Source organism: Myotis daubentonii, chromosome 11 (assembly GCF_963259705.1).
Source record: "Myotis daubentonii chromosome 11, mMyoDau2.1, whole genome shotgun sequence".
In the NCBI taxonomy this organism is placed as follows: Eukaryota; Metazoa; Chordata; class Mammalia; order Chiroptera; family Vespertilionidae; genus Myotis; species Myotis daubentonii.
In genome coordinates this window covers 37975327-38002635 of record NC_081850.1, presented here as the reverse complement: position 1 = coordinate 38002635, position 27309 = coordinate 37975327, and the positions used below count along the sequence as shown (strand labels likewise).

Below are 27309 nucleotides of genomic sequence, written 5' to 3'. Positions count from 1 at the left end.
ACCTGGCTTTGGTCTCAGTGATATAGATACGTCTGACCTTGACAGTTACAATCTGACAATGAAAAAGGACGGGCTACGAGCCCGGTCAGATCCCTTCCTAGCCCCGCTCGCTCCTCACCTTCTCGCAGCAAAACCCTCTCGTAGGCCGGGAACTTGGTGCTAACCGACACAGCAGCCGTGAGGTCTTCCCGGCTCTTCCGCAAGTTCTTCTTCACGCCCGACCTCTGGCCACGCATCCTCCAGAAGTCTGCCCTGTCCCCAGCGTTGTCTCTCTGGGCATTCTGGACGCTGGCCATCTGTTCAGCTCTGAGGGAAGAAACCGCAGGAAGTAAACCTCTAGGGCCAGAAATGTGCGCATGTGCGTGCCATCACCAAGTCTGCTCAGCGCTTCTGATGGGCCCGGGAAGATGCAGCTGGACAATGAAGAGGTCTCACAGGTGGGAAATGCGGGACTCTCCCTTCCCGACGGAGGTGGATAAAGGCTTGGTCCCCATAAAATCCACCAGAAGTAGCCGAGTATTGAGCACACTAAGCGTGGCTCATTCTGACAGGCTGCTATACAGGCAACAGACCTGAAACCCTGGCCAAAATACAGGTGTCCTGGCTATTCTCCCCGGCGTCAGCAAACCAGTAAGAGTCCCCTGGGGCTGAGGGCGAGGATGAGGGACATGCACTGGACAGGGGCAACACATCCCTAGGGGTGTGCTGGTTCCCTACAGCCACTCGGCATCTGCTCGCGTCCCACCGAGGCAGCGGACATGCCTTAGGACATCGTTCAAAGCCACAAACCAGCTGGCAGCTATTTCACAGTTCTAGGCCACTCATAAACAGGAAGTAGAGGATGGGAGAGGCGATGAGACAAATCGTGAAGCCAAGTGCGGCTTCTTTTTGAGGAGGGCGGGACTGTGGTTTATTTGTGGGGGGACCGTGAAAGAGGGGCGTGTGATCTCAGATACCTGCTTTTGTTGGGGATTAAGCCTTTCTCCAACTCGTTTCCGATCCTCACGGCCAGCCAGTGGCCCAGCTTGCCATCATACAGGGTATCCACCACGCGAAAGATCTCCCCCCTGGTGAAGGCCAGGCTCTGTGGAGTTTCCTTCTCACATTCGAAGTGGCTCCTTATAAAAAACGAATCCCCTCGGCCACAAGCCAGAATCTCTCTGTACACTGAAAGGCAAAAGCATTGCTGTACGCTGCGCTCTGCTTAGCGAGAGGTCTCTTCTTGAAGAGTTATCAGCTTCTCCTATTTCTGATCACCCCCTTTACCTTCTGTCCACTTAGCAAACTCAGTATACAGGCCCTACGGGAACCAGCGCTCAAATAGGAAGAAGAATAAAAAGCTAACTTTATGCGTTACTGTGATGATTAATTTTATGTCAACTTGACTGGTCCACAGGATGCCCAGATATTTGGTCAAATATTATTTTAGGTGTTTTGGGAAGAGATTCATGTTTAAACTGATAGACTAAGTAAACCAGACTGCACTCCCTGATGTGGGTGGGCCTCAGCCACTCAGTTGAAGGCTTGCATAGAACCAAAAGATGAACCCCAACTTAGAGAAAACTAACTCTTCCCGCCTTCGAGTGGGACACCAGCTTTATCCTGCCTTCACCCTCAGATAGAAACATCAGTTCCTTCTAGGCCTCAAACCTGCCAGCCTTTGGACTTGGACTAAAACTAAATTATCAGTTCTCCAGCTTGCCATTCGCTCTATAGATTTTGGGATCTGCCAGCCTATGTAGGCCAATTCCTTATAATCAATCAACCAATCTCAATTTCAATCTCTCTCTCTCTCTCTCTCTCTCTCTCTCTCTCTCTCACACACACACACACACACACACACACACACACACACCCTATTGGTTCTGTTTCTCTGGAGAGCCCTGGCCCCACTGTCAATCAGCCCTCTGAAGCAGACAGGAAGGGCACTATCAACTCCCATTCTATAGGAGAAAACAATGAGACCTGGTAAGGTGAAGCAACCTGTCGGACCGGTAAGAGTTAATGTGGGAGCTGACCAGTAGGTAGGGCTCTTTGCATCCATCATATGAAAGACTCAACAATAACTCTAGGCAGTGCTTAAGGATGGATCACTGTTCAGAAAGGCAGTTATATATTCCAAATGGACACAACCAGTGAAATTACTACTTCAGTGGGTGCATAGGAAACATTCCTACAGAAAGTTAAATGCTACCCAAATGGTCTCCAAAGGTTAGGTGTTAGAATCCACTTCCATTTTTTAATACCCAAGTTTCCCTCTTCTGGTCCCAAGACACTTCTCTCATCCTCCCCACAATCTCCCCCACCATTAAACACACGAACAGACTTGCTCACCATCAGCTCGGCTCTGAGCTAAAATGGTCACCATTTCACCTTTGGGGATTTCTAACAGGTAGAGAACAGCATCTTCCCGAACCATCCCTCTGAAATCCTGTGTGTTCACCTGATGGGAAGGGCAAACAGGAAAAACAAAAACACAAAAAAACAAGAAGTTGTTTATAAAAAGGTGCCGCCTTAGCTTTTTATCTGGGCCTTTTCATCAGGGTCTTCCCAGAGCAAAACTCAGATGTAAAGAAGTCCTTCGTACCCCTACTCAAGCCCTCCCAGCACCCTGCTATTGGCCTGCCCTGTGGGGGCATCACCACACCTTCCTGCCTCCCACCCTGCCAACCGCCCCTTAGGAAGATGCATCCTGTCCAAGACCTGCCAGTAGATCAGATTGGAACTTTTTGTGGTTGTGTTTGGTCTTCTTTGAGTCTCCCATGAGGTAGCCAGGGAGGAAACGAACAATCATGAAAGAGGTAACTATAGTGCAACAGGGAGTGGTGGGGTCTCTGGCAAAAAAGCATGCTGGCCTAGCTGAAGGCATTAACTCTATTTTTAAATTAGTTCAAATAAAAGCCTGAAAATAAAGTTCTGATCCATTCCGCCTTCCTCCTATAGCTTCTACCACCTAAAAGTCGTTTAATAGGAGTTTAGGAAATTGAAGAGCATTGGCCTTATATGGGAGGCAAATAGCCCAATATACAGGCTTATATATTTAAGCTTCTGACACACACTTATTTCTAGCAAGGAGACCACAACATTTATTCCCCTCGGATTCAAGAGGGGACACTGTAAGTAGCATCTGGAAGTTATAAAGCAAGTAAAACTGAAGTGTGGGAGGGAAAAGACATTTTGACATCTTTGTTTTGTGCCTTTCAAACCACGTGACAAGAGAAAGATGACAAATAAGTAAAATACAAAAATTATTTTAAAGTCCCTAGTATTTTAATAATGTCTGACAGAAGTAAAAAGTACAGAATTCCTATGAAATATGCTCTTCAGTCATTGAGGACTGTAGAATCCTTTAAACAAAGAGCACTACTTTATTCCGAAAAGTAGTTCATTCATTAATGTTAGAACGTATGATTTAATGTGTTAGAATTTATAATTCAATGAAAACAGGCAGTAGACTAAAACTTACTTGGTACTTTTAAAATAAAATGATCTGCTATCATTAAAGCAATCACATTAACATTTCCTTTGAAACAACATTTAGCACTTAAGACAACTGTCATTCTCATCTCTCCATCCCCCAATTAGGGATCATTGATTGCACTTCGTCACTGATCCTTTCTTATGCCATTTGTAGATCTATATCTGTGTCTATCAACAGCCACGTGTATGTTTTTATATGAATGTATATGCTTCTATTTGTTTACTTAAATAAGAGGGACATAGGCCTGGAGAAAACCCTAAAGCAGGGGTCCTCAAACTATGGCCCACGGGCCACATGCAAATACAAATATTGTATTTGTTCCCGTTTTGTTTTTTTACTTCAAAATAAGATATGTGCAGTGTGCATAGGACTTTGTTCATAGTTTTTTTTTAAACTATAGTCCGGCCCTCCAAAGGTCTGAGGGACAGTGAACTGGCCCCCTGTTTAAAAAGTTTGAGGACCCCTGCCCTAAAGGTCTCTCTGTCCATCTCTATGGCCACATGAAACTGATCTTTCATTAAGCCAAAACACTTTTAATAGTCAAAATTTAAGCACACACGGTAGCTACATTGTCAAATCCACATGCGCAAACTTAGAGGCGTTTTTTTCTCTTTTCCATCACCTAAAAGTTTCTGAAAGGGAAATGACAACCCTACCAGACCAATAATAAGCAGAGAGACAGCTGGGCCTCACCCCAGGGCATGTCTGTATCTGTTATTTACAAGCCACACACTCTGTGGGCCCCAGCACAGCCCACTCCCGTTTCCTTTCCACAGGTCAGGCTGTCACCTGACAAAAGGAAGAGCCGCACTTAAAACCCCTGTGATACGAAAAAGTGGCTGGCGTATGTACACAGTTCACCACATAGATTCGATGTCACCATGTAAAGGAGCTCTGAAACAAATTAAAGTGAAAAAACAACAACAGGGCAGCGCGCTGACTCTTTGAAAGTTAGACTGTACAGTCCTCTCCAAGAAATATCCTCTTATTATCTACTCAGTAGCTTACAGGGTCTCCCGTGTCTGCTGGGAGCCCAAAGAGGAGTGTGTATCAGCCTCAGCTCATGCGGGTGGAGCGGCCTCCCTGCCCAGCAGGCGAGGTCCATCTTTTTCTCCCCTTTTGTGGTCCCCAGAAAATTTATTCACAATCAGGAGCCAGAAAGCCAGTCCCCACGGTTTCTTCCTTGTCGCCAAGTGAAAACAGGAAACAAGACACTTTCTTAAGTATAAACGCTGCATACCATGGCTTTTACCCATGGAAGTGACTCTTCCATCTTTAGCCACTTACATTGAGGTCAACCTGCCAAGCCCCTCCCTCTGTGAATTCCTTTTTTTTCCCCCATGGAAATTCAGAAAATCTCCCCCCCCCCCCCACCCGCCCCGAATAAAAATTTTTTTTATCCTTGATCCTTCCTGAGCAAAAGCTTCCAAACTCCTACCTGGCTTCCAATGGCCGCCATACTAGGTAGGAAACCCATTTTCTCTTCTTTGGCATCGGCCCAGGAGTACACTGGTATGAGCTGGCACTAGATGGGGTGCTGATCAGTAACACTTGGTAAGTGACGTTTCCTAGGATCATGTGGCACCACCAGGTTCACGCAGGTACACTTAGTTTCTAGGATCCTGACCAAAGCCAACGCGGGTCTAGAATGTCACTGGAAAGCTTCAGCCAGGCTCACGATCAAGGTTTGCCCTTCGTGTGCTCCAGAAACGAAAGCTGAACTACGGCAACGGGGCCAAGAGCCAAGAAGCAAGAGGGCTGCCCGCTTGGTGCGCTGCACCCTGCTTCCTCAGGAATTCCGCGTTCACACCCCTCTCCTCTGAGCCCAGGTGCTCTTACCAGACCCCCGAGTACCTCCCACAGAAGAGATGCAAGTTTACAGAAGCAGGAATTCCAGGGAAGCCAGTTCCCTAGCATTCTGTGTTTGTAACAGTCAAGAGGTACTTGGCACTCTTGAAGTTTATTCTGAAGTCCCTGGGAAATACATTACACCTAACTCATAAAATGTCAAAGCTGAGTTGGTTATCATTTTTCAAAACCAAGAGCTTATTACAAACTCCTATATAGTAACTTTAAAAGTACTAATATTATATTAACCAAGAAACCCCCCTCCTGGGCAGCTTCGGATGTCAATAACATGTTCAGTGGCAGCGCCTTATCCTTTTCCAGTGGGTGAAGAAGAGACATGGACCTTCGTGCTCTGTGCCAGGAACTCCGCTAGGTGCCTGTGTTATCTACGCTCATCTTCCAGGGTCCCGGCACGGCAGGTGTTCTTATCCCCGCTGAACAGAGACAGAAACCCGAGCCTCAGAGGTTGAGCCGGGGTCACAGAACTAATGAGAGCCTGGGACGGGACTCAAATCAGACAATCTGGTGCCAACACCCACCTCTGTTCAATTACAGCACACTGCCTTGAGAGTGACAACCAGACAGGGAAATCGATGAAAGACAAAATTACAGCCCGGCTAGCCATGGCTCTGTGGCTGACCGTCAGCCTATGAACCAGGCGGTCATGGTTCGAATCCCGGTCAGGTGAGGGCATATGTCTGCGTTGTGAGCTTGGTCCCCAGTAGGGGGCGTGCAGGAGGCAGCTGATCAATGATTCTCTTTCATCCTTGATATTTCTCTCTCTCTCTCTCTCCCTGTCCCTTCCTCTCGGAAATCAATAAATATATATTTTTAAAAATAAACCCAAATTAGCAAGATTTTCTTGTTGTTGTTAATCCTCACCCGAGGATATTTTTCCATTGACTTTTTTTTTTAAATATATTTTATTGATTTTTGACAGAGAGGAAGAGAGAGGAATAGAGAGTCAGAAACATTGATGAGAGAGAAACATCGATCAGCTGCCTCCTGCACACTCCCTACTGGGGATGTGCCCGCAACAAGGTACATGCCCTTGGCCGGAATCGAACCTGGGACCTTTCAGTCTGCAGGCTGATGCTCTATCCACTAAGCCAAACCGGTTAGGGCTCCATTGACTTTTTACAGAGTGGAAGGGAAGGTAGAGACAAAGAGAAGGAAACATCAATATGATATACATCGATTAGTTGCCTGCCACACTTGCCCCAACCAGGGCAGGAGGTATGTGCCCTTGACCAAAATTGAACTCAGGACCCTTCAGTCCACAGGCCAATGCTCTATCCACTGAGCCAAACCAGCTAGGGCAGCAAGATATTTTGAAAGATCTTCTTTCTAGTTACAGTCTTGATTTTTTTTTTTTATCAAGCTAATACAAATCTTTGCAAGGGTCTTGAACATTATAAATTCCCACCCAGGAGTGACATTTGGGTTCCAGAACTGAGAAAACAGGACCCATTTCAGGGAAACTGAGACCTTGATGCCAGGCATCAACAAACCTGCAGCCGACCTATTTTCACAAGTTGGACCACGTCCCCCTCCCTTACGGAAGGCCGCCAGACACCCCATTCTTTCCCAATAACTTCCAGACACAGGACGGGGCTTTCCTTACCTTCAGAATTTGGTCGCCTTCTAGAAGGCCTTCTTGGTCTGCCGAGGTCCCCTCTTGAATGCCGCCCACAAATATCCCGACGTCATTGCCACCGGCCAACCGCAGGCCCACGCTGTCCCCCTTCCTGAACTTCACCATCTTGGTATTGGGGCTTCCATGGTTCGGTTTCAGGGAGGAAAAAATGAAGATTACTTTTGTAAAAGGGGACCAACATGAGCAGATGAGAGATTTAATTTCTTCTTTCTATAGAGCGATGTATAGTTTCATTTTTCTCCTATCATGTGTAATTTTATCTTCCTTGGGACTGTAAGATGAATATAACAGGCCCACTTTGCCAGTGTCAAAGTGGAAACATAGAATGTTTATGGGAGCTCACTCAAGATTTGAAAGCAAAGAAAGGGCAAGGTTGGGGTTAAAATCAAGGCCATACAAACTAATCAAGCCTGTCGCTGCGCCAGGGCTCCTGTCAAACGGACACACAGCCTGCGTTCAAGAAAGCCACCTCCGCATCCAGGAGCTGCTGCTCTTGAACACTGACCATGGTCAAGTGCAAAGCATGGCGCCCCATCCCTCCCCCACCCTGGGACCCTCCTGTCTCTGCAGCCCCACAGAGGCACCTGGTAAGCAGCACGCCGCCTGTCTGTTGTTACGCAGCTGCCAACTCAAATATCCAGAATCACGTTCTGGAGACGTGGCCAGGTAAGCGACACCGCAGACCCAACTAACGTCACGAACTTCACCCGCTTCCACATTTTACTCTCCCACAAACGATTTCTCTTTCTCATGAACACTAGCAACAGGGGTTGGTTCAAGGTGGCTGATTACATGCAAAATCACCATCCGTCGCTAAAAAAAACGCCATTCTTCTGGATTTCAGTGAAGGAGAAAGAGCTATGTGGAAGAAGACAGGGAAAGAGAGACGGGAATACATACCCATATATCGCTTCGTCTTCAGGACTGGGACGAAGAAAAGTCCTCGGCAATGCTTTCGGTTGAGGAGCTGTGGATTAGAAAGCACCTGTCATTATCCACTTGGACTAAAAGGAGTGTGTTTGTCTCAAAATAGAAAGATCACAAAACCCACCCAAAATTCAACTCTATACCTTATGCTACATATGTGTCATCACAGTAAACAACAAATGTAAGTCTTTACAGTGAAGTTTAATTTTAAGATAGCAGGTGCCAATCCTTTCTAAGTAAGTGAGAAATGAACCTCTAAAATGCAAGGTGTCTCTTCCATATTTGAGAATGATTTTTCAAGTAATTTTTCTCTCTTCTTCCAGCCATCCTCTGGATTTACCAAACAGAAACTTCTGAAAGGGACTATTTATTTATTTAAAATGAGCCTCACCCGCCCAGCTGGTATGGCTCAGTGGTTGAGCATCAACCTATGAATCAGGAGATCATGGTGTGATTCCTGGTCAGGGCACATACCCGGGTTGCAGGCTCAACCCCTGTGCAGGTGGCAGCCAATCAATGATTCTCTCTCATCACTGATGTTTCTATCTCTCTCTCCCTCTCCTTTCCTCTCTGAAATAAATAAAATGAGCCTCACCTGGAGCTTCCTCTTGGTGTTTGGGCTCCTGGCTGGTCTCGGTAGCAGCTGCAATATCTCCCGCACACTTGAAGGGAGTGGGTGTGGAGCCCATCCGGGACCATCTGTTCTGGATGTCCTCCCTCGAACTTAACCATACAGCATGTAAACATCTCATAACTAGTGGCCCAGTGCACAAAATTCATGCACAGGGGGTGGGGGGGGGTCCCTCAGCCCGGCTTGCACCCTCTCCAATCTGTGACCCCTCTCACAATCCAGGACCACTGGCTCCTAACCGCTCACCTGCCTGCCTGCCTGATCGCCCCTAACCACTTTGCCTACCGGCCTTCTCACCCCCAACTGCCCCCCACACCGGTCTTCTCGCCCCCAACTGCACCCCCTTGCCAGCCTGATCGCCCCCAACAGCCCTCGCCTGTCAGCCTCCTTGCTCGCAACTGCCCCCCCTGCTGGCCTGATCACACCCAACTGACCCTCCCTGTCGGCCTGCTTGCCCCCTCACCCCAACTGCCACCCCCCCCGCTGGCCTGATCACCCCCAACTGCCCTCCCCTTCTGGCCTGATAGCCCCTAACCATCTCTGCCTTGGCCCCACCACTATGGCTTTGTCCAGAAGGTCTCCCGGTCTAATTAGCATATTACCCTTTTATTAGTATAGACTAGAGGCCTGTTGCATGAAAAGATTCATGCAATAGACCTTCCCTTCCCCTGGCTGCCGGCACTGGTTTTCCTCCAGCACCCGTGACCCAGGCCTTCGCTCCGGCCAGAGTCACCTTCAAGCCTTCGCTGCCCCACCTGGCCACCCCAGGTCGGCTCGCACACGGGACATCTGCCGCCCCAGGTCGCAGATAGCAGGCCCGGATGGCGGCAGGGCAGGTGGGATGGTGCTGTCCCGCCCTGCCTGCAGTATGCAAATTAGCAGCCATCTTTGTTGGCGGTTAATTTGCATACTGCACTGATTAGCTGATGGGAGGCGTAGCGAAGGTATGGTCAATTACCATGTTTGTCTATTATTGGATAGGATGTGACAGATTCACACAGACCTATGTGTGCACACAGCGGCGTGTGCGAGGGAAAATACACATCGCCTTACCTGGGCTTTTCCTTCAGCTTCTCATTTGAGGAATGATAATCATAGTCAGAATACGGCTGCCGTCTCTCCTCTGGGGAAAATGATCGGTTTGACTCTATTTCCGAGATATCTGGTTTCAAAAATAAGAAAAGACTTTGCCATAAAATATTTAAGACCTGTACCAGAAATTATCCCTCTCTGGTTAGGAAACATGGGAAACGGAAGAAAGGCAGGCAGTAAATGTGCTATTAGTCTAATAGTCTTCCTGAGGTGGAAAAAAAAAATCTGATAGTCAGATTATGAACTGCTCGTACATACATTTTTCACTAACATGTTCTGTCAGAAGGGGAGGGCATTAATTAATAAAGACAAAGCCAAATAAAGAATTTTAGGTCTCTCTTTCATCACACTTTCTATCAAAGCTGCTACGGAAGACTCAAGATTCAATTACTGGGTCACACGTATATGCTTCTCCAACATTAATGCACACACAAATCATCCGCGCTCTTGTTCTGGGGTGAGAATGCAGCTGTTCTGGGGTGAGGCCAGAGACACTGCAAGTGTATCAAGCTCCCAGATGCTGCTGAGGCTGCCAGTGGGGTGAGGACCACACTTTGAAAAGCCAGGCCATACACTCTAGGCCAGCCGTGGGCAAACTACGGCCCGCGGGCCAGATCCGGCCCATTTGAAATGAATAAAACTAAAAAAAAAAAAAAAAAAGACTGTACCCTTTTATGTAATGATGTTTACTTTGAATTTATATTAGTTCACACAAACACTCCATCCATGCTTTTGTTCCGGCCCTCCGGTCCAGTTTAAGAACCCATTGTGGGCCTCGAGTCAAAAAGTTTGCCCACCCCTGCTCTAGGCTCTCAGCATGCTGGGATGATTTCTCTGCACTGTTCATAGCAGTAACAACAGCTTAGACATTGGATATAATGGAAACTAAACTAAGTTCTAGACAGCAATTCTTTTCAAAATCAACATCTGTTTTAAAACTTGAGAACCTAATATTTTTTCTAAACTTTGCTACACAAAGGCAATGCGAGATGGCTAAGTAAGATATATCATGATTACTTATGTTTATTGGTAATTTGTAGATGGTTCAAGTATTATCCTGGGTATAATTCATATTTGAGAAATGAATATAATGCTTTAAAAGAGAAAAGGTGACATGGATTGCTAATACTGAATACACAATATAAACCATTCTGAGTCTTAACATTACAGTGTCTACCAGTTTATGCTATCCTCCACATGGTCTTCTCTTTGTTGGAAATATTAATAGCCACTTTAAAAAAAACACAGGAGCCCAGCCAGTGTGGCTCAGTGGTTGAGTGTCAACCCATGAACCAGTCAGGGGCTCAATCCCCAGTAGGGGGCATGCAGGACGCAGCTGATCAATGACTCTCTCTTTCATCACTGATGTTTCTATCTCTCTCTCCCTCTCCCCTTCCTCTCTGAAGTCAATAAAAATGTATTTTAAAAATATATTAAAAAAACGTGCAAGAACGAGCAATTTACAAATGTATGTGGTTAGTTCTTCGAACTTCTCGTACATACATTTCTTACTAACATGTTTTGTTCTCAGTGGCCTAATCCGTGTCCACCGGGAGTTCACAAGTGCACCGAATTTCGCATGGGAAACCTGATTTCAGCAGACACTTTAATAAGGCAGTAACAACCGAACATTTCTCTTCTGGAATCTAAGCTTAACGGAAAGGCTTTCACTGGCAGCCAAACTTCCCGTGGGATGGCCGGGCCAGACAGAGGTGAGAACGCAGAAGCGATAGCCTCCCTTGCTTCCGGCCTCGCTCGCAGCCTCCTCTTTACCTTCTGAGTCGCTGTCATCTAACGCCGGGATGTGGATGAGCGTCTGCTTGCTGTCTCTCAGCACCACCAGCTGCAGTTTTCCTCTTGACTTTTCTATCAGTTTTCGAGCATCCGTTAAAGACATGTTCTCGGTTACAGTGCCATTTATCTGTGTTTATTCACGGCAAAAGAGAAAATTCACATTTTCCCCCACTAAAAATGTAAAAGACTTTGCTCATCTATTCAAACAGACATGAGTGTTTTTTTTTGGGGGGGGGGGGGGTGAGAGGGGGCTGAATAAAAATGCATTATCCTTTAAATTAACTATAACCCTGCATGCCTGGATCCCAAATACAGGCACGAGAGCGCTGTCGTGTACTTAAGTTACTCTGCTAATTTATTTAACTTCCAAGCTCAAGACGTTGGTTTGGCTTACTACCGGAAGGTGTCTCCTGACCAGAGAGGTTTACAAGAACTATTAAATATTCAGCATTCATATACCACCAACTCGCCCTCTCATCTTTCCTTCATTTAGGGAATAGGAGCTTAAACTTGAAACAAACAGGGAAGGGAAAAAAAGTACTCAGTGATATATGTTTTAAAAACTGCTATTAATCTATGACAGCGCTCTCCAAGTCTGGTTTTTCTGATAAAATGATGTCACTGTGCTGCTCTTCCCAGTCTCTGTCTTACTTCTGCGTCCCAGTGCGACAAAGTCCCACTGTGTTCGCACCTGGATGCGGAAACGCAGATGAGGAGCCAAGCATGAAGCCGACCGTCCTCTACCCTGTCCACCCACCTTGAGGATGATGTCCCCTTCGTGCAGGTTGCCATCCTTGGTTGCCAGACCGGTGCTGGTCATCTCCTTTATGAAGATCTGACTGCCCAGGCGGAGGCCATACTCTAGAAGACAGAAGCAGACACCAACTTCAGCAACTGGCTCAGAAAACTTAGTCTGGTTTTCAGGACGATTTAAAAATACTGATGAAAAAATAATTCTGCATGTGGGATATTCTGCAAGACAACTGGCCTGGGTCATCCAAAGAAGTCAATGTCGCCCTGGCAGGTCACAAGTGCACCAGAATTTCGCATGGGAAACCTGATTTCAGCAGACACTTTAATAAGGCAGTAACAACCGAACATTTCTCTTCTGGAATCTAAGCTTAACGGAAAGGCTTTCACTGGCAGACAGCAGGGAAAGGGAAGGAAAATGAAAACAAATGTGGCAAAATGTTAACAACTGTTAAAGCTGTTAATGATGTGGCTTACTAGGTTGAGTGTTGTCCTTTGCCCCAAAAGGTCACGGGCTCGATTCCCAGTCAGGGCACATGCCCAGGTTGGGGGTTTGATCCCTGGTTGGGGTGCTAACGGGAGGCAACCAATCAATGTTTCTCTCTCACATCAATGTTCTCTCTCTCTCTCTCTCTCTCTCTCTCTCTCTCTCTCTCTCTCTCTCTCTCCCCCTTTCCCTTGTCTCTCTAAAAATCAATAAAATACATATTTTAAAAAGTCAATGTCATACAAAATAAAAGAGGCACAGGGACTGTTCCAGATTGAGAGACATAAAAACTAAACGCAATGCAAGAACCTTCACCAGGATCCTTGGTCCAATGTGGGGAAGGGGGGGGGGGGTTACATTATTTTAGAGCAACTGCAAAATAAACTGTACTGTAATTTATTAAAACGGATATTAATGTTAACGTGATACAGGCATTATGGTTCTGTAGGAGCATGTTCTTAGCCTCAGGGTTTACCTGCTGAAATATGTAAGGTGAATTATGTGTACGTTGCCTGCAACATACTTTCAAGGATTTCCAGAACACCCCTGGGAGACAGGGGATAGGGAGCCGGAGGGATGAGGGAGAGGGGAAAGGAGCAGGAGAGAGTGGGGAAAGGGAAGGAAAATGAAAACAAATGTGGCAAAATGTTAACAACTGTTAAAGCTGTTAATGATGTTAAAACGAGGTGAAGGCTCTGTATGAGTATTTGCTATAAAGTGAACACTTTTCGAAATAAAATGTTGGGGAGATAAAAACCAACTCAGTACATCTTAATGGGCATATTCTGCTGGCAATGCAGCTGCCCACAGAAAGGCCTTCATCTATAACAGTTTAGATTGTGTGGGGTTTAGCACTGAAAATATTTCAGTGTGTGAAGAAAAGGGGTAAACAGACCAGGCAAAGCAATAAAGTAAGTATTTAACTAAAACCAGCATAGCTCGGAGGTTTTATGGATGTTGGATTGCTCTCAGAAGAAAAAACATTGTACTTAGTACGGCTCTGCAATTCTTGTGGGTTGATGAATTAATCCTATCTAATAAAAGAGAAAAATGGTAATTGGCGTACGACGATACCCTTTTCATTGGCTAATCAGGGCTATATGCAAATTAACTGCCAACAAGATGGTGGTTAATTTGCATATGTAGGCACAATGCAGGGAGGCGAAAGGGAAAGCAGGAAGAAGCCCCCTGCCACTGACAGTGATCAGAAACCCAGGGGGGAGCTAAGAGCTGGGGGGCAGGGCAAAGGCGGCTCTGGGGCCGCCTTTGCCCTGCCCCCCAGCCATGATTGGAGAATCAGGCGCCTTTGCTGCCCTGGCCAGTGAGAGCAGGAAGTAGGGGTGGGGCCAGCGATGGGAGCTGGGCACGGTCAAAGCTGGCAGTCCCGGGAGCTAGGGGTCCCTTGCCTGGGCCTAAAGCGGAGCCCACGATCGCGGGGCCACTGCAACTGCGGGTCCCCGCTGCCCGGGCCAGACGCCTAGGCCAGAGGTGTTAGGCCTGGGCAGGGGCGGAGCCTGCAACCGCGGGGAGCTGGGCGTCCCCTGCCCAGGCCTGACACCTCTGTCAGAGGCCTCAGGCCTGGTCAAGGGGCCAATCCGGTGATTGGTGATCGGAGGGTGATGAGGGTCAACTCCTCTGGCCGAGGCATCAGGCCTGGGTGGGGGGCGGAGCCAGGGATTGGGGGGATATGATGGTCCCCTTGCCCAGGCCTGAAGCCTGGGTCAGAGGCGTCAGGCTTGGGCGGGGGGTGTAGCAAGCAATCAGAGGGAGATGGGGGTCCCCTGCCCAGGCATGATTCCTGGGCCAGAGGCCTCAGGCCTGGGCGGGGGCCAGAGCCAGTGATCAGGGGGAGATGGGGGTCCCCTGTCCAAGCCTGACACCTCTGGCGGAGGCGTCAGGCCTGGGAAAGGGGCCGATCCTGCGATTGGAGGGTGATGGGGGTCAACGCCTGAGGGCTCCCAGTATGTGAGAGGGGGCAGGCTGGGCTGCGGGACACCCCCCCCCCCACACACACACACACCCAGTGCATGAATTTCGTGCACCGGGCCCCTAGTGTCATTATAAATGGTTAGAAAAAGTCTATAGAATCCTTAAACCTCCTGAGACGCATATACCTCAGAGACAGGCTATTTAATGCAAATTTCCGACCTGGACAGCACCAAGTTTTTCACTTGGCTTCCCTTTCCCCGCCCGCCCCCCCCCCCCCCGCCTTTGGAAGGAGAACCATTAGAGAACAAGAGAAAAGATGTGTTTACAAGGACTGTAAAAAGTCAGAAGCCAAAAACCAACGCAAGGAATATCACACCACCAGGCTCTATCGCCCTGTCCATTCGCCTGCTTGTTTCCTCTCACCCATGGAAATCTGAGTTCTAGCTCCACCACCCACTGGCTTCAAGATGTGGGCAGGTTGCTTCCCCTCCAAGTTCCAGAATCCTCACTTAAACTGCAGGGGCCAGTGGCTTCCCTCGCTGCCCACAGGGTTTTAGTGAATCCTGGGTGTGACTGTGCGAGTGCCCCAGGACGGAGTGTGGGCCCGGCAGCCGGACCACGGCCTGCCTCATGCATGGGTACGTTACCAGCGTTGGGGCTCTTGGGTTCCCAAGACAGAATGTAAGAGGAAACCCTAGAGGAATCGCCAGGCAGATTTTATTAAGCTTATGCTCAAGCACCAGCATAAGCTGAGGGAGACAACACAGAGGAAAAGGAAGGTCCTCTGACCTGGCTGAGGGCCCGGCTCTGCTTAGGTGCTTTTATAAGCTGGGGACAACGCGGATTTGCACAAAATGATGGCTTTCAGAAAAAGGTGGGCTTCTGGAATTTTCCATGTCAGGGTAGGAAAAGCAAGCGGTTAGAAGAAAGATAAAATTCTGCACTTTTTTTTTTAAGCTGGGAATGGAGGGGTGGTACATTCTTGTGGTCAGCTTATCTGGCCTTCCTTCTGGCCACCTGGCCATAACCTGGCTTCCTAGCCACTGGGTACTTTTCCATTCCTGAGGCCCAAGTCCCTGTGCCATCCTAGGCATACCAAAACTTCTCTGAAGTTTCAAATTCCAACCCACTACACAGCGTTGTAGGTCCTGGCATAGAGGAAAAATGCAACCAAAATGCTATTGTTCTCTCCTGTGGTCTCATTAGTGTGAGCTTCACCAGGCTAACCGGTGGGGGGGGAGGAAGCATTGTTAACAGATTCCAGGCTCCCACCCCAGTGCTTCTGAGTCCGTGGCAGGGGCCTGAGAATCTGCATGTCTAACACGTGCCCAGGTGCTGCTTGCGCTGCTTTGAGAACCACTGGCCTAGTAATTTAAAGGCAGATTTCTGCAGCCCGTGCTAGTTCAATGTGGACGTCAATGAACTTTTCTGTGCCTCTGTTTTCCCGTCTATAAAATAAAGATGTCCTAACTCCCACATGAGGTAGTCATGAGGATGTAATGAGCTAGTCGGTGCGAAGCATGTAGGTCAGTGCCCGGCACACAGTAAGGGCCATGGCAGAGCTAGCTGTTATTATACTAGTGCTTTTATTCATCAAGCTGTGATACCTTCATTTGCTTTGCTTTTCGTCAGAAGGACTCCGATGGGCTTGTCACCTTCGTGGTCCTTCCGCCCTCTGGGCTCGGGGGTGGGGCTGCCCAAGCGGAGGTGCTCGCAGCTCCGGGACATCTTGTAGCGGGCGTCGGGCTGCCCCCGGTGCCTGTACTCCACCTCCGGGCTGTAGGCCCGGTCGTAGGCCTGGTCAATGCTCCGGCCTCGCCCGTGGCTGCTATCTCGGCCTCGCCCATAGTCATGGTCCAGGCCCCGCTCCAGGCTCCGGCCGCGGCTCCGGTCTCGGGCTCCATCATAGTAATCTTGGTCCAGGCCCCGCTCCAGGCTCCGACCGCGGCTCCGGTCTCGGGCTCCATCATAGTCATCACGATCCAGGCCCCGCTCCAGGCTCCGGCCACGGCTCCGGTCTCGGGATCGGCCATAGTCACTGTGGTCCAGGCCGCGCTCCAGGCTCCGGCCGCGGTCCCGCTCCTGGCTGCGCGGACGGTCGTGGGGATGCCCCCTCTCCAGGCTGTTCTCCCAGCTGTGCAGCCGGCTCCTCTCACTGTACCGATCACTGTACCCGCTGCGGGCGCTTCTGCGGTCAAACTCATCCATCACCTCGAAAGCCCGGTCTTCCTCACTGAGCGGAAGGCCGCCCTGCAGCGGGGCCAGCTGGACCTTCCGGGGCCTCTTGACCACCTGTTCACCAAAGCACGGAGGGGAGGAAGGACGATCACAATTAAACGTAAGAGAATGAAACGGTTAAAAGCCCTGGTTCCCCTTCCAGTAAAACTGTGTCCCAGAGCCTCCGGTTCCTTATCTGGAGAAAGGGACAATAAAGACCTCATAGGATCGAGAATCAAGTCAATGAGTGTAAAGGTCTCAAGACAATGCCTGCAAAATTGGCTTATACAGTGGGGCCTTCGCTAACTCACATTACTCCGTCAACTCAATGCAAAAAATCGGCCGAGAGACAGCTGGTATCTCAAAAAACTCGTCAGTAGGGACACTCGTAAGTCAAGGCCCCACTGTACTCAGAGTGTGAAAAGTACCAAGGGACTCTAAGTTGCTAAGTTACAAAAACAGAAATCCAGAAAGTGAGACAGTTTATATACAACTGCCTAGATTCTTCTAAAAGTCAGCGTCATTAAAAAGGAGGGTGGGGGAAATTAGGGGAAGAGGTGGGAGAAAGAGAAATCCTTCTAGATCAGTGGTTCTCAGCCTTCTGGCCTTTTAAATACAGTTCCTCATGTTGTGACCCAACCATAAAATTATTTTCGTTGCTACTTCATAACTGTAATGTTGCTACTGTTATGAATCGTAATGTAAATATCTGATATGCAGGATGGTCTTAGGCGACCCCTAGGTTGAGAACTCCTGTTCTAGATTAAAAAGGACAAAAAAGACAAGGGCTAGGTGCAATGAATGAACTTTGATAGAATCCCTGGGGGAAGAAAGAAAAAGTCTATCAAAGAAATCTTAGGATGTGGACTGGATAGTAGATGCTATGGCAGAGTTGTTAATTCTCTTAGAGAGGATCATAGTGCAGTTATGTAGAGGAATGTCCTTATTTACAAAAGACATATGCTGAAAGAGAACTGCAACTTCCCTTCAAATGGTTTGCTAAAAATATGTATGTGCTTTTATGCACAAATGAAGAAAAAATAGGTAAATATGGCAGAATATTAACATGTAGAAGATACATGTGTTTATTACATTAATCTTTGGACTTTTTGTTTGAAAAGTTTCATAATATGAAGTGTAAAAAAATAAAATACCACATACCCAGTGCATCCCCTAGCACTGCCCTTAAACTCACTACACTCCAAATTCTTGCTGTGTGTGTCCACGGGCCCCGCTAGAGTGGGGCAGACCTGCTCCAGGGCCAAGTGGCATCTGGCTCACTGTTGATTCTCAACCAGTGTCTGCTACATGAATGAGAGAGCAAATGAATGAATGCCACAGATGGCCACCGGCTCCTAAGAAACTCTAGTTTATGAAGATGTAACACATCTTGTTTGGGCCTTTACAAATGAGTTTTTGAGCTACAACGTATTTTCTAAAGGAATGCTCTTTTATCATTGTTCTCAATCTAGTCAGTTCTCATGGAGAATAGTTGTCTAACTGGCTCTGAAGGTGAAGCTCACTCAGATGAAAGAATCATTGGTCGTACGAAGTTAGGAGAAAGACGAGAAAGAGGCAGGGAGGCATTATTTACATACACCCCTATCTCATCCACTGCATCGCCCTCCTAAAGTACTGAGGATATAAGAAGTCGCGGCCCCTAGATGATGTAGGTATGTCAAGTGCCTAAAGGTGAGTGGTCATTTTCTTCCAGGGATAAAAACAAAATTCTACTGAGGCGAGAGGAAACAAACCCAGGACTTACGATGGCAGCGATCTTCCCGCTTTTCCTTAGCTGCTGAACGGCGAATGAATGGAGCACCCCCTCCATGGGGGTGCCATTAACCATGACCACCCTGTCATTTTCTCTGCAAACAAAAAATAAAAATGGGATGTGAAAAACTCACGTTCATTCACTGTCAACTGTTTACTGAGGAACAGAGACAGCAAATGGATGTGAAATACGTATTGAGGGGCTCCATGTCTGAGGACTCCCAAGGCTTCCTCAGCCGAGTCAGTGTGAGTTCTCCCGAGGCAGGAACCCAGGAGTCAGCAGCCCACTTTCGACTGTGTCTACTGAGAACAGTGGGGGAGAAGGACCCAAACCGCAGGGGCCCCCAGGAGCCACCGGACAATGGCGAGGTCTGAGCACCAAGGGCCTCCTGCGCCGGCTTCCTCACCCCGGTGCACGCAGGGTGCCAGGAAGTCTACACAGACCCTCAAAGAAGGTTTGTATCCACTTGTGCTCTGGACGGGAAGAAGTCAAGAGCATGCCTCAGAGTCATAAAGAAATTTTGAGGTCACAGAACCCTCTTACTTTATCTCACCCCAAAAACGATTGCAAAATTCCACTCTGCTCTCTGAAACACTACAAACTTCGACAGGACCATGCAGAGACTTGGAATGCCAATAGAACCTACACTCTGGAGCTGTCTGGCCATGGCAGCCACGTGACTAACTTTCGCTTCTGCCCTGAGAAATGATGGTGAGGGGCTCAGACATGTATTCTTTCAAACAGCATTCTCTCTTCAGACCAGGAAAAGGGTGGCAGCTGGAAAACTTGTGTTTTCATGGAGTAAATTTTCCCAATTTCCACATCCCTCTTACAAAGCAGACAAGCATTAAGCCAGAGAGTATCCTCATTAAATTCTTAATGAACATAAATTAAAATAAGCAGCATTGGGTATGCTTTGCGGGGGGCGGTGGGGAAGCAATGCCAATCTTCGATTCCATGTTCAGAAATGGCCCCTAAGCCCAGGAATGACAGCGGTGATCGTTAGAACTACCTTCACAGGAACCACCGCTCTCCTTCCTCTATTTGGATGTTCCCAAAGGACTGATGTGTTCTGGCCCTAATTCTCATATAAATTCACATGTATGTATATAAAAACGCGCACAAACATATAGATAACAAAATATGGTTTCTAAATATTATCTTATAATGCACACCACCCACAGCATCTTGTCTGGGGCCGACCCAGTGGGCTGCAGGGGCCGGGGCGGGAAGGGAAGGGAGGCCACTCACTGAAGCAGCCCGTCCGCGGGCCCACCGGGGAGCACGTCAGAAATGACGATCGACGTTTCTCCATTTTCGAAGTGGGGGTTGTCTCTGCCTCCGGACACTGCAATTCCAAATCCTCTTTTGGAATCCTGTTCATTGAAGTGAAGAGAAAAATTTAAAAAAACAAAACAAAAAAAGCCACACACCTTCCCTACGTGGCTTTCAGGATTTATTGCAAGCACTCAATAAAGTGAAGGGCAACCCAATCACCAGACCGGCTTCGGGAAGAGCGGGCTTACAGAAACAAAATAAAGCGGCATCCTGGTTAGCCGACAGGTGTATAAAGGGAAATTCCTTATCTAAAAGAAACAGCCCTGTGAAGGCTGGGGAAGATGGATACCACTGACTGGCGTTATCCCTAGAAGCTGGCAGGCGATGGGAAATAACACTTTCTGTCCGAAGAAGGCCGTGCTATTTGAGTAACCAATCCTACCCGTTCTCGTATCCCAGCCTGAGCTGGAGCAGCTGCAGGCATCGCTGAATCCGTGCTGACACAGTATTTTGTAAAGTATTCCTTTCACTCCCAAGTTAGAGGAGCTAGTGGGTCCATTTTAAATATGGGGTGAAAAATAAGTAAATGGATTTTAAAGATCAAGTCTGAAAATAAACTTAGTTTTGAGGTCTTATGAGACAGCAACGCATTAAATTCTTTTCTACATGCACATAAAATGGGGATGCAGATTAATTGCTTCCATGTCAAGAACTGTTAACAGTGAGCCCAGATAACACAGAATCTTAATTCAGTGCAGTGTTCAGGAAAGCTAGGGTGATATGGGTAGATATGACTATATCCCTAGAGCAGAGTTTGATTATGTAAAAATCTACTCGGAGAATAAAAAATTCCCCCTCAAGAAAAGTTCCCACATGGGACCCACTAGGGCAGTGATGGCGAACCTATGACACACATGTCAGAGGTAACACACGAACTCATTTTTTTGGTTGATTTTTCTTTGTTAAATGGCATTTAAATATATTAAATAAATATCAAAAATATAAGTCTTGGTTTTCCTATGGTTGCAAATATCAAAAAATTTCTATATGTGACACAACACCAGAGTTAAGTTAGGGTTTTTCAAAATGCTGACACGCCATCACTGTTCTAGGGGGACAAACAGTCCCCAACACAAACAGGCCGATCACATGGCTCTGGATTTGGCAGCACCATCACTCGTGCCTGGTTTACACAGAGGCAGCCCCATCCTCTATTCCAGGCCTAAGATGTCTCTCACCTTTGCCAGATTGGCATCCACAAATGAAGGGGTATGTGAAATGCTGGTGGAAGGGCACAGAGAAGAGACAGAACTGAAAAATGAGGCCTAAGGGGGGAACCCCTCCACTGATGAACCCAAGGTTACTAGCCCGGAAGTTTCAGCACCTGAACACTGATCTGTGTGTTTTTCCCTATCTGCATAATTTAATACATATTTACTCAGAAACCAAATTTTCATTAAAGACAGAAGTTGAAGAAGGAAGACTCCATTTAAGGAACTGACCATTCCCCTTTAAGAAGTGACAGAGACTGGAGGGATTCAGAGCAGGAGTAAGACCCTCAGGGCCCAGGAAAATCACAGCGATGCTGACCAAGGCGGCTTGATGGAATGAGAGTTGGGGACCACGAGTGTAGTTCTCGTCCAGCTCAGCTGCACAGAAATCACTCACACACTGTTGGTGGCTATGCTGGTTTAGAGTGGGGTTATCACCTATCATGCCTACCTTGAAACCTGCTCAGAATAAAAGGGAACGGAGCTAACATTTATTAAGCCACGACGCCCTGCATTGGAAGCTGTTTGTATTACCTCACTTAATCAAGAGGAGCAATACCTCTGAAATGACTTTTAAAACTAAGTAAAATGGCCTTCGCAGGTGTTACGCCATTGGTTGAGCATGTCCCATGCACCAAAAGGTTGCTGGTTTGATTCTGGGTTCGAGCACATGCCTGGGTTGAGGGCTCAATCCCCAGCAGGGGGCGTGCGGGAGGCAGCTGATCAATGTTTCTCTTTCTCCCTCCCTCCCTTCCTGTATCTAAAATCAATCAATCAATCAATAAATAAAATCAATAAAAAATATTTAAATTTTTAAAAAATTAAGTACAATCTATTCACATATATTACTTCTACCTTAAATACCACTGGATGAGGGGATATTATTTTATATCTAATTAACTCAACACCTCTTAATACAATAAGGAGTGAGAAAGGCAAACAACCCATGTCTCCTGATTGCTAAGCCAATGTTTTAAATTTAGTTTAGACCTCCAGCTCACAGAAGGAGTTAAAAGTTTTCTATATATTAGAATCAAAATTATTAGAGTTGCAGAGGCTACTATCTCAATGTCCTTCAACAGTACAGGTTATTTCCATTCCTCCTCTCTTTTTCTCTATTTTTTCACAACCTGTTCTGTCTGGAAATAGATGAATGCACTGAATAACCTCTAGAATCTTCTATGTTATACAGACCTTAACCAAAACAATGTAATAGCGTGCAAATCTTTGTTAATGCGGTAATTATTGCCAGCTATTCCCTACAATGCACTATCCACCTGAAGGGGAAAACCACTGTGTTTAGAACAAAATGAGCAAGACCTACGATCTGTAAACACGAGAACATGACCGTGGCCTGTGCAGCACGTGCGGCACTCACCTTCTGCAGGGTCACAGTGTACTGCTCCCATATCACTTCCTCCATCCCTGAGGCCTGTGTAAAACAAGCAAAACCAATTTGATTAAAACCTCAAACATTTCAACGCTAGAAATGAAACCAGAACTCAAAATAGCTCAATATTAAAAAGTCCAGCTTAGACTTTGAATATACCAAAAGTTGGTGTGTTTGGGAACATTATGCTGCCTATTTTCAAACACTCTTTCCTTGAATGAAATGGCATTCTTAACAATCCTAGAAAATTACTAAAATACATAATGAGATATATGCTCTAAAAAGAATAAAATATTCTATGTGGAGCCTTTTTATGATCACCACTCCAAAACACTGTCACTACAGAATACCTTAAAAAAGAGAATTAGCCTGGCCAGTGTGGCTCAGCAGTTGAGTGATGACCCAGGAACCAAGAGGTCACCAGTTCAATCCCTGGTCAGGGCACATGCCTGAGTTGTAGGCTTGATCCCCAGTAGGGGACGTGTAGGAGGCAGACTATCAATGTTTCTCTCTCTCTAACCCTCGCCCTCTAAAAAAAAAAAAAATCAATGAAAACATATTTTTTTTTTAAGAATTAGATAGTTTCAAGCAGCTATCTTTCATTCTTTTGCTTTTCTTTTTTAAATATATTTTTATTGATTTCAGATAGGAAGGGAGAGATAGAAACATCAATGATGAGAGGGAATCACTGATTGGCTGCCTCCTGTACACCCCCTACTGGGGATCAAGCCCACAACCAGAGCATGTGCCCTTGACCGGAATCGAACCTGGGACCCTTCAGTCTGCAGGCTGACGCTCTATCCACTGAGCCAAACCAGCCAGGGCTTGCTTTTCTTTTTTTTTCTTCTTTTTTTTTAAATATATATTTTTTTATTGATTTTTTACAGAGAGGAAGAGAGATGAATAGAGAGTTAGAAACATCAATGCGAGAGAAACATTGATCAGCTGCCTCCTGCACACCCCCTACTGGGGATGTGCCCACAACCAAGGTACACGCCCTTGACCAGAATCGAACCTGGGACCCTTTAGTCCGCAGGCCGACACTCTATCCACTGAGCCAAACCAGTTAGGGCTTGCTTTTCTTTTTAACCAGTCTCTGCTTTTCCTATCAAAGGCAATCTCCTAGGCAAGTTTCCTGCGTTTTTATATCTAAAGGAATCCACGGTCTTATCACAAAAAGTGTTAAGTTGTGTAACTTGTGAAATCCCTTTTTTCCATCAGTATTGCTGGATGTGAAAAATGAAAATGCCTGCATATTCAGACCACTGGGGCTTCTGGTTCTAACAATATTCCAAAATAGATGTATAGAAAAACCAGGAAATAGTGGGCATCGTTTAAAAAATAATAATAATGTGTTAGTACAGGCTGCCTTGAAGGGAAATCCTTAAAGGCCAAGACAGCTCAAAGCTGGAGAGATAAGCCAGCCCTGACACTGGCATTACAGGAGCTGCGGGAAGAGAGATAAATTGTAGGATCCAAACAGGATGGAGATGAGATCAAAGTAGATGTATTAGGGGGCGGGGAAAACCCAGGCAGAGGGAGATGGCATGGAGACATCTCATCCTTGGTGCCGAGTAGAATGGAAATAACTAAAAATATCTCGCTGGAGAATTCCTATCAACAGAACTGTACTCACAAAGGTTTGGGACTGAAATTCATATTATGGATGTGAACACACACGACCCAAACACTCCGGCCCAAAGCGGTTCTGCTCTGCTAGGACCAGGTACCCAGAGGCAGATGCCAATTCTCTCCAAGGAACTCACTCAAGCACAGGCTTCCAAGAAGGCCCGAGCTACACATCTGAGGGACAAGAGTTCACAATCTAAACACACACATCCAACAAGCTGCGTGACTGACAGTTAAAAGAAACCAAAAGCTGCAGAATCAAATGTGGTCAATACTGGACATACCAGCCACAGACCAAAAAACAAGTATGTTAAATATGTGCCATGTTTACCATAGGAAATTAAAAGGGGATACTGAAAGTATAATGAAAAAAACAACAACAAGAGACCATCAAGAATGACTAAAAGCAAATCTGAAAAAGAAAAAGCAAAATTTGTAGAAATGAAAAAATGTGGTGACTGAAATTAGATAAACAATGGATTAAACCACATACTAGTACTGCACACAGATGAAGACACTCATCAATGAATTGGGAGACAGATGTGAAGAAATTAACTGGGATGCAGCACAAAGCATTTGAAAAGTGAAACAGGACAGAGAAGAGTGACAAAGGATCACAGTGTGTCTAATTATATGTTCTGAAGGAGGTGATAAGTGGAGGAGAGGTGCAAAACCGGAAGAGATCATGGCTCTTCCAGAATTGAGGATGTTTCCGGTTCAGAAAGCCCCGTGCATGACAAGGTGGGCAAGTTTTTAAAAAGAAAAAAGCCCTGACTCGTATGGCTCAATTGGTTAAGCATCGTCCCAGGCACTGAAAGGTCGCCAGTTCCATTTCTCGTCCACTAGGGGGCGTGCAGGAGGCAGCCAATTGCTACGCTCTCACATAAATGTTTCTCCCTCTCTCTAAAAATCAATAAAAAAAAGAAAAACACATGGAACTATCACGGCAGAAAAAGATACAGTGACTTGAGAGCAGCTAGACAGAAGAGATTACTACTAAAAGAACAACAATTAGAATTAAGGTCAACTTCTAAAGAGCAATAATAGAAGCCTGAAGTCAGTACAGTAAGATCTTTAAAACAATACCTGTTGATTAAAAGAGCAGAAAAGAATTTTTTAAAAACACAAAAACTAGCCATAGCTGGTTTGGCTCAGGAAAAACTAAGCAATGCCACGGCAATCACCCCTAGGATTAAGCAATGCTATGCGGGTGAGTGTCCAAAAAGAGAGAGATATTTCGGTTAAATGAACCAACACAGTGAAATGCCCGGGCACCGAAAAGAATTATTTAACTTCCATCAGTGTGTTTAAAAGTTTCTTCATCATGATGACTGTGTGTTCAATTAAAGAGAATTTTTCATTTTCTGGTCTGTCCACTGCTGGTGGAAGCAGTGGGAATATAAATCAGTACAAACCTTCCAGAAGGCAAATTACCCGTGTGTTCCACAATGTAAAATCTGCATATCCCTTGGCCAATCAATGCCACTTCTACAAGTTTACTCTACAGAAATATTTGCACAAGCGCACAGAAACATACTTATAAATTTGCTTATATCTGCTTATTTTTTTAAACAGATAATCACAAAATATCCAACAATAGGAGAGTAGTTACATATATGTATACATAGAGCTCTATATTTAAATGTCTACTGTGGGGATCAAGATACAAAACACCCATATTTCCATTCCTGTTTTCATATATGTGCTTCTAGGGAAAAGACTAGAAGAATAAATACCAAAAAATGTCAAACTTCCCCCAAGAGCTGTGGAATGGCAGAAAATATTTTTATATGAGCACATTACTTTCAGAATACATTTTTTAATACATTGTATTGATTTTTTACAGAGAGGAAGGGAGAGGGATAGAGAGTTAGAAACATCAATGAGAGAGAAGCATTGATCAGCTGCCTCCTGCAAACCCCCTACTGGGGATGTGCCCGAAACCAAGGTACATGCCCTTGACCTGAATCGAACCTGGGACCCTTCAGTCCGTAGGCTGGCGCTCTATCCACTGAGCCAAACCAGTTAGGGCTACATTTTTATTTTAAAAACAAAAACAACAAACTCCCTTTTCAAAGTTTTAGATTTACATATTTTTTATTGTTTAGGCAAATAAATGAATTGCTATAGTTTTTTTTTAATGTTGCCCGAGTAAGCCTAGATTTTGAAATTCACTGTTCTTCCACAATGAGATTATACTGTCTTAATTTCTGTGCTGCCTGCAGGGGTGATTTAAATTAGATTTGCCCCAGGTTTACTGGATGGAGGGAGTGATTAGTGGGGTAAAGGGGAGGTGGCAGAAATGAAAAAAAAATCTGATTTGCCAGAGAGTGGGTTAATCCCCTACCACTACCAACGGGACTAAGTCAAATTCTTAATCAATGAGACCTTACCAGGTGCCTAAAGGCCTCACCAACTTAGATATGACTCTCATCAAATTGCAAGGGTCGTCTTCTTATTCCGGGTTAAGAAACTGTGGCATAACGCATTCACTACTGAAACATAATATTAAAAGAATATATGTTCTGCTAAACTAAGTGATAATTTTAAAATCTTAAAGGTAAGGTAATTGAAGAAAAATAAATTTTAATACCTCCTTTGAGCATTAAAAATATACAAGAACCATGTGTATGTATTTATTTAGTCCACAGAGCTGTGACCTTTTTGCAAAGGTCTCAGAGGAAACCCTTCATGGATTGAGAGCCTTCCTTCATTCATTCCCTCACTCACTCACTCATTTGAAAATATTTATTAACACCCCCTACGCACCAAACAGGTGGTTCCTGGAACTTGCGATACATTGGTGAGTAAAACAGCCAAAGGCCATGTGGAGTTTACCACCAAGCTGTGCCCCAAAAGCAAACCACTGAGTGTCTTCCCTCCCTCTTCTCTACACAGGATTGCCTGTTCAGAAGCACACAGCGCCCCCCATAATCACACACATCCCTCAGAACACCAGCCCTGCATGCATCCCTGGGGGCAGGCTGCCAGGGTGCAGCGGCGTAGCTGAGAGCCGAGCTCATGCCTTTCCAATGGAACCCCGGGCCTTGGGTCCTACCCACCCTGTGCTGGGCTGTGCACAGATCAGAGAATCTCTACCAATACTCAGACTGTCTGCGTGAATGCCAGCGGGCGGCTGTTCAGCATTAGGCAC

The 27309-nt window shown here is 46.2% G+C and overlaps 1 protein-coding gene across 7 annotated transcripts in view; it reads right to left on the bottom strand.

Moving 5' to 3' along the window:
• Positions 1-27309, bottom strand: part of TJP2 (tight junction protein 2) — a 109927-nt gene that overhangs the window by 15530 nt on the left and 67088 nt on the right. For 4 of the 7 annotated variants that reach the window (XM_059656841.1, XM_059656839.1, XM_059656835.1 and 1 more), the window contains 13 exons: positions 22515-22568; positions 19839-19963; positions 18579-18681; positions 16204-16888; positions 12188-12291; positions 11410-11557; positions 9598-9706; positions 8509-8636; positions 7887-7953; positions 6954-7104; positions 2335-2443; positions 957-1167; positions 119-306 (listed from right to left, as the gene is read on the bottom strand). In XM_059656841.1, the coding sequence (XP_059512824.1) occupies positions 119-306; positions 957-1167; positions 2335-2443; positions 6954-7104; positions 7887-7953; positions 8509-8636; positions 9598-9706; positions 11410-11557; positions 12188-12291; positions 16204-16888; positions 18579-18681; positions 19839-19963; positions 22515-22559 (2173 nt within the window). In that variant the 5' untranslated portion in view covers positions 22560-22568. Of the gene's footprint in view, positions 1-118; positions 307-956; positions 1168-2334; positions 2444-6953; positions 7105-7886; positions 7954-8508; positions 8637-9597; positions 9707-11409; positions 11558-12187; positions 12292-16203; positions 16889-18578; positions 18682-19838; positions 19964-20307; positions 20412-22514; positions 22569-27309 lie in introns of all 7 variants that reach the window. The other 3 variants (XM_059656834.1, XM_059656837.1, XM_059656838.1) reach the window with 2 other exon arrangements.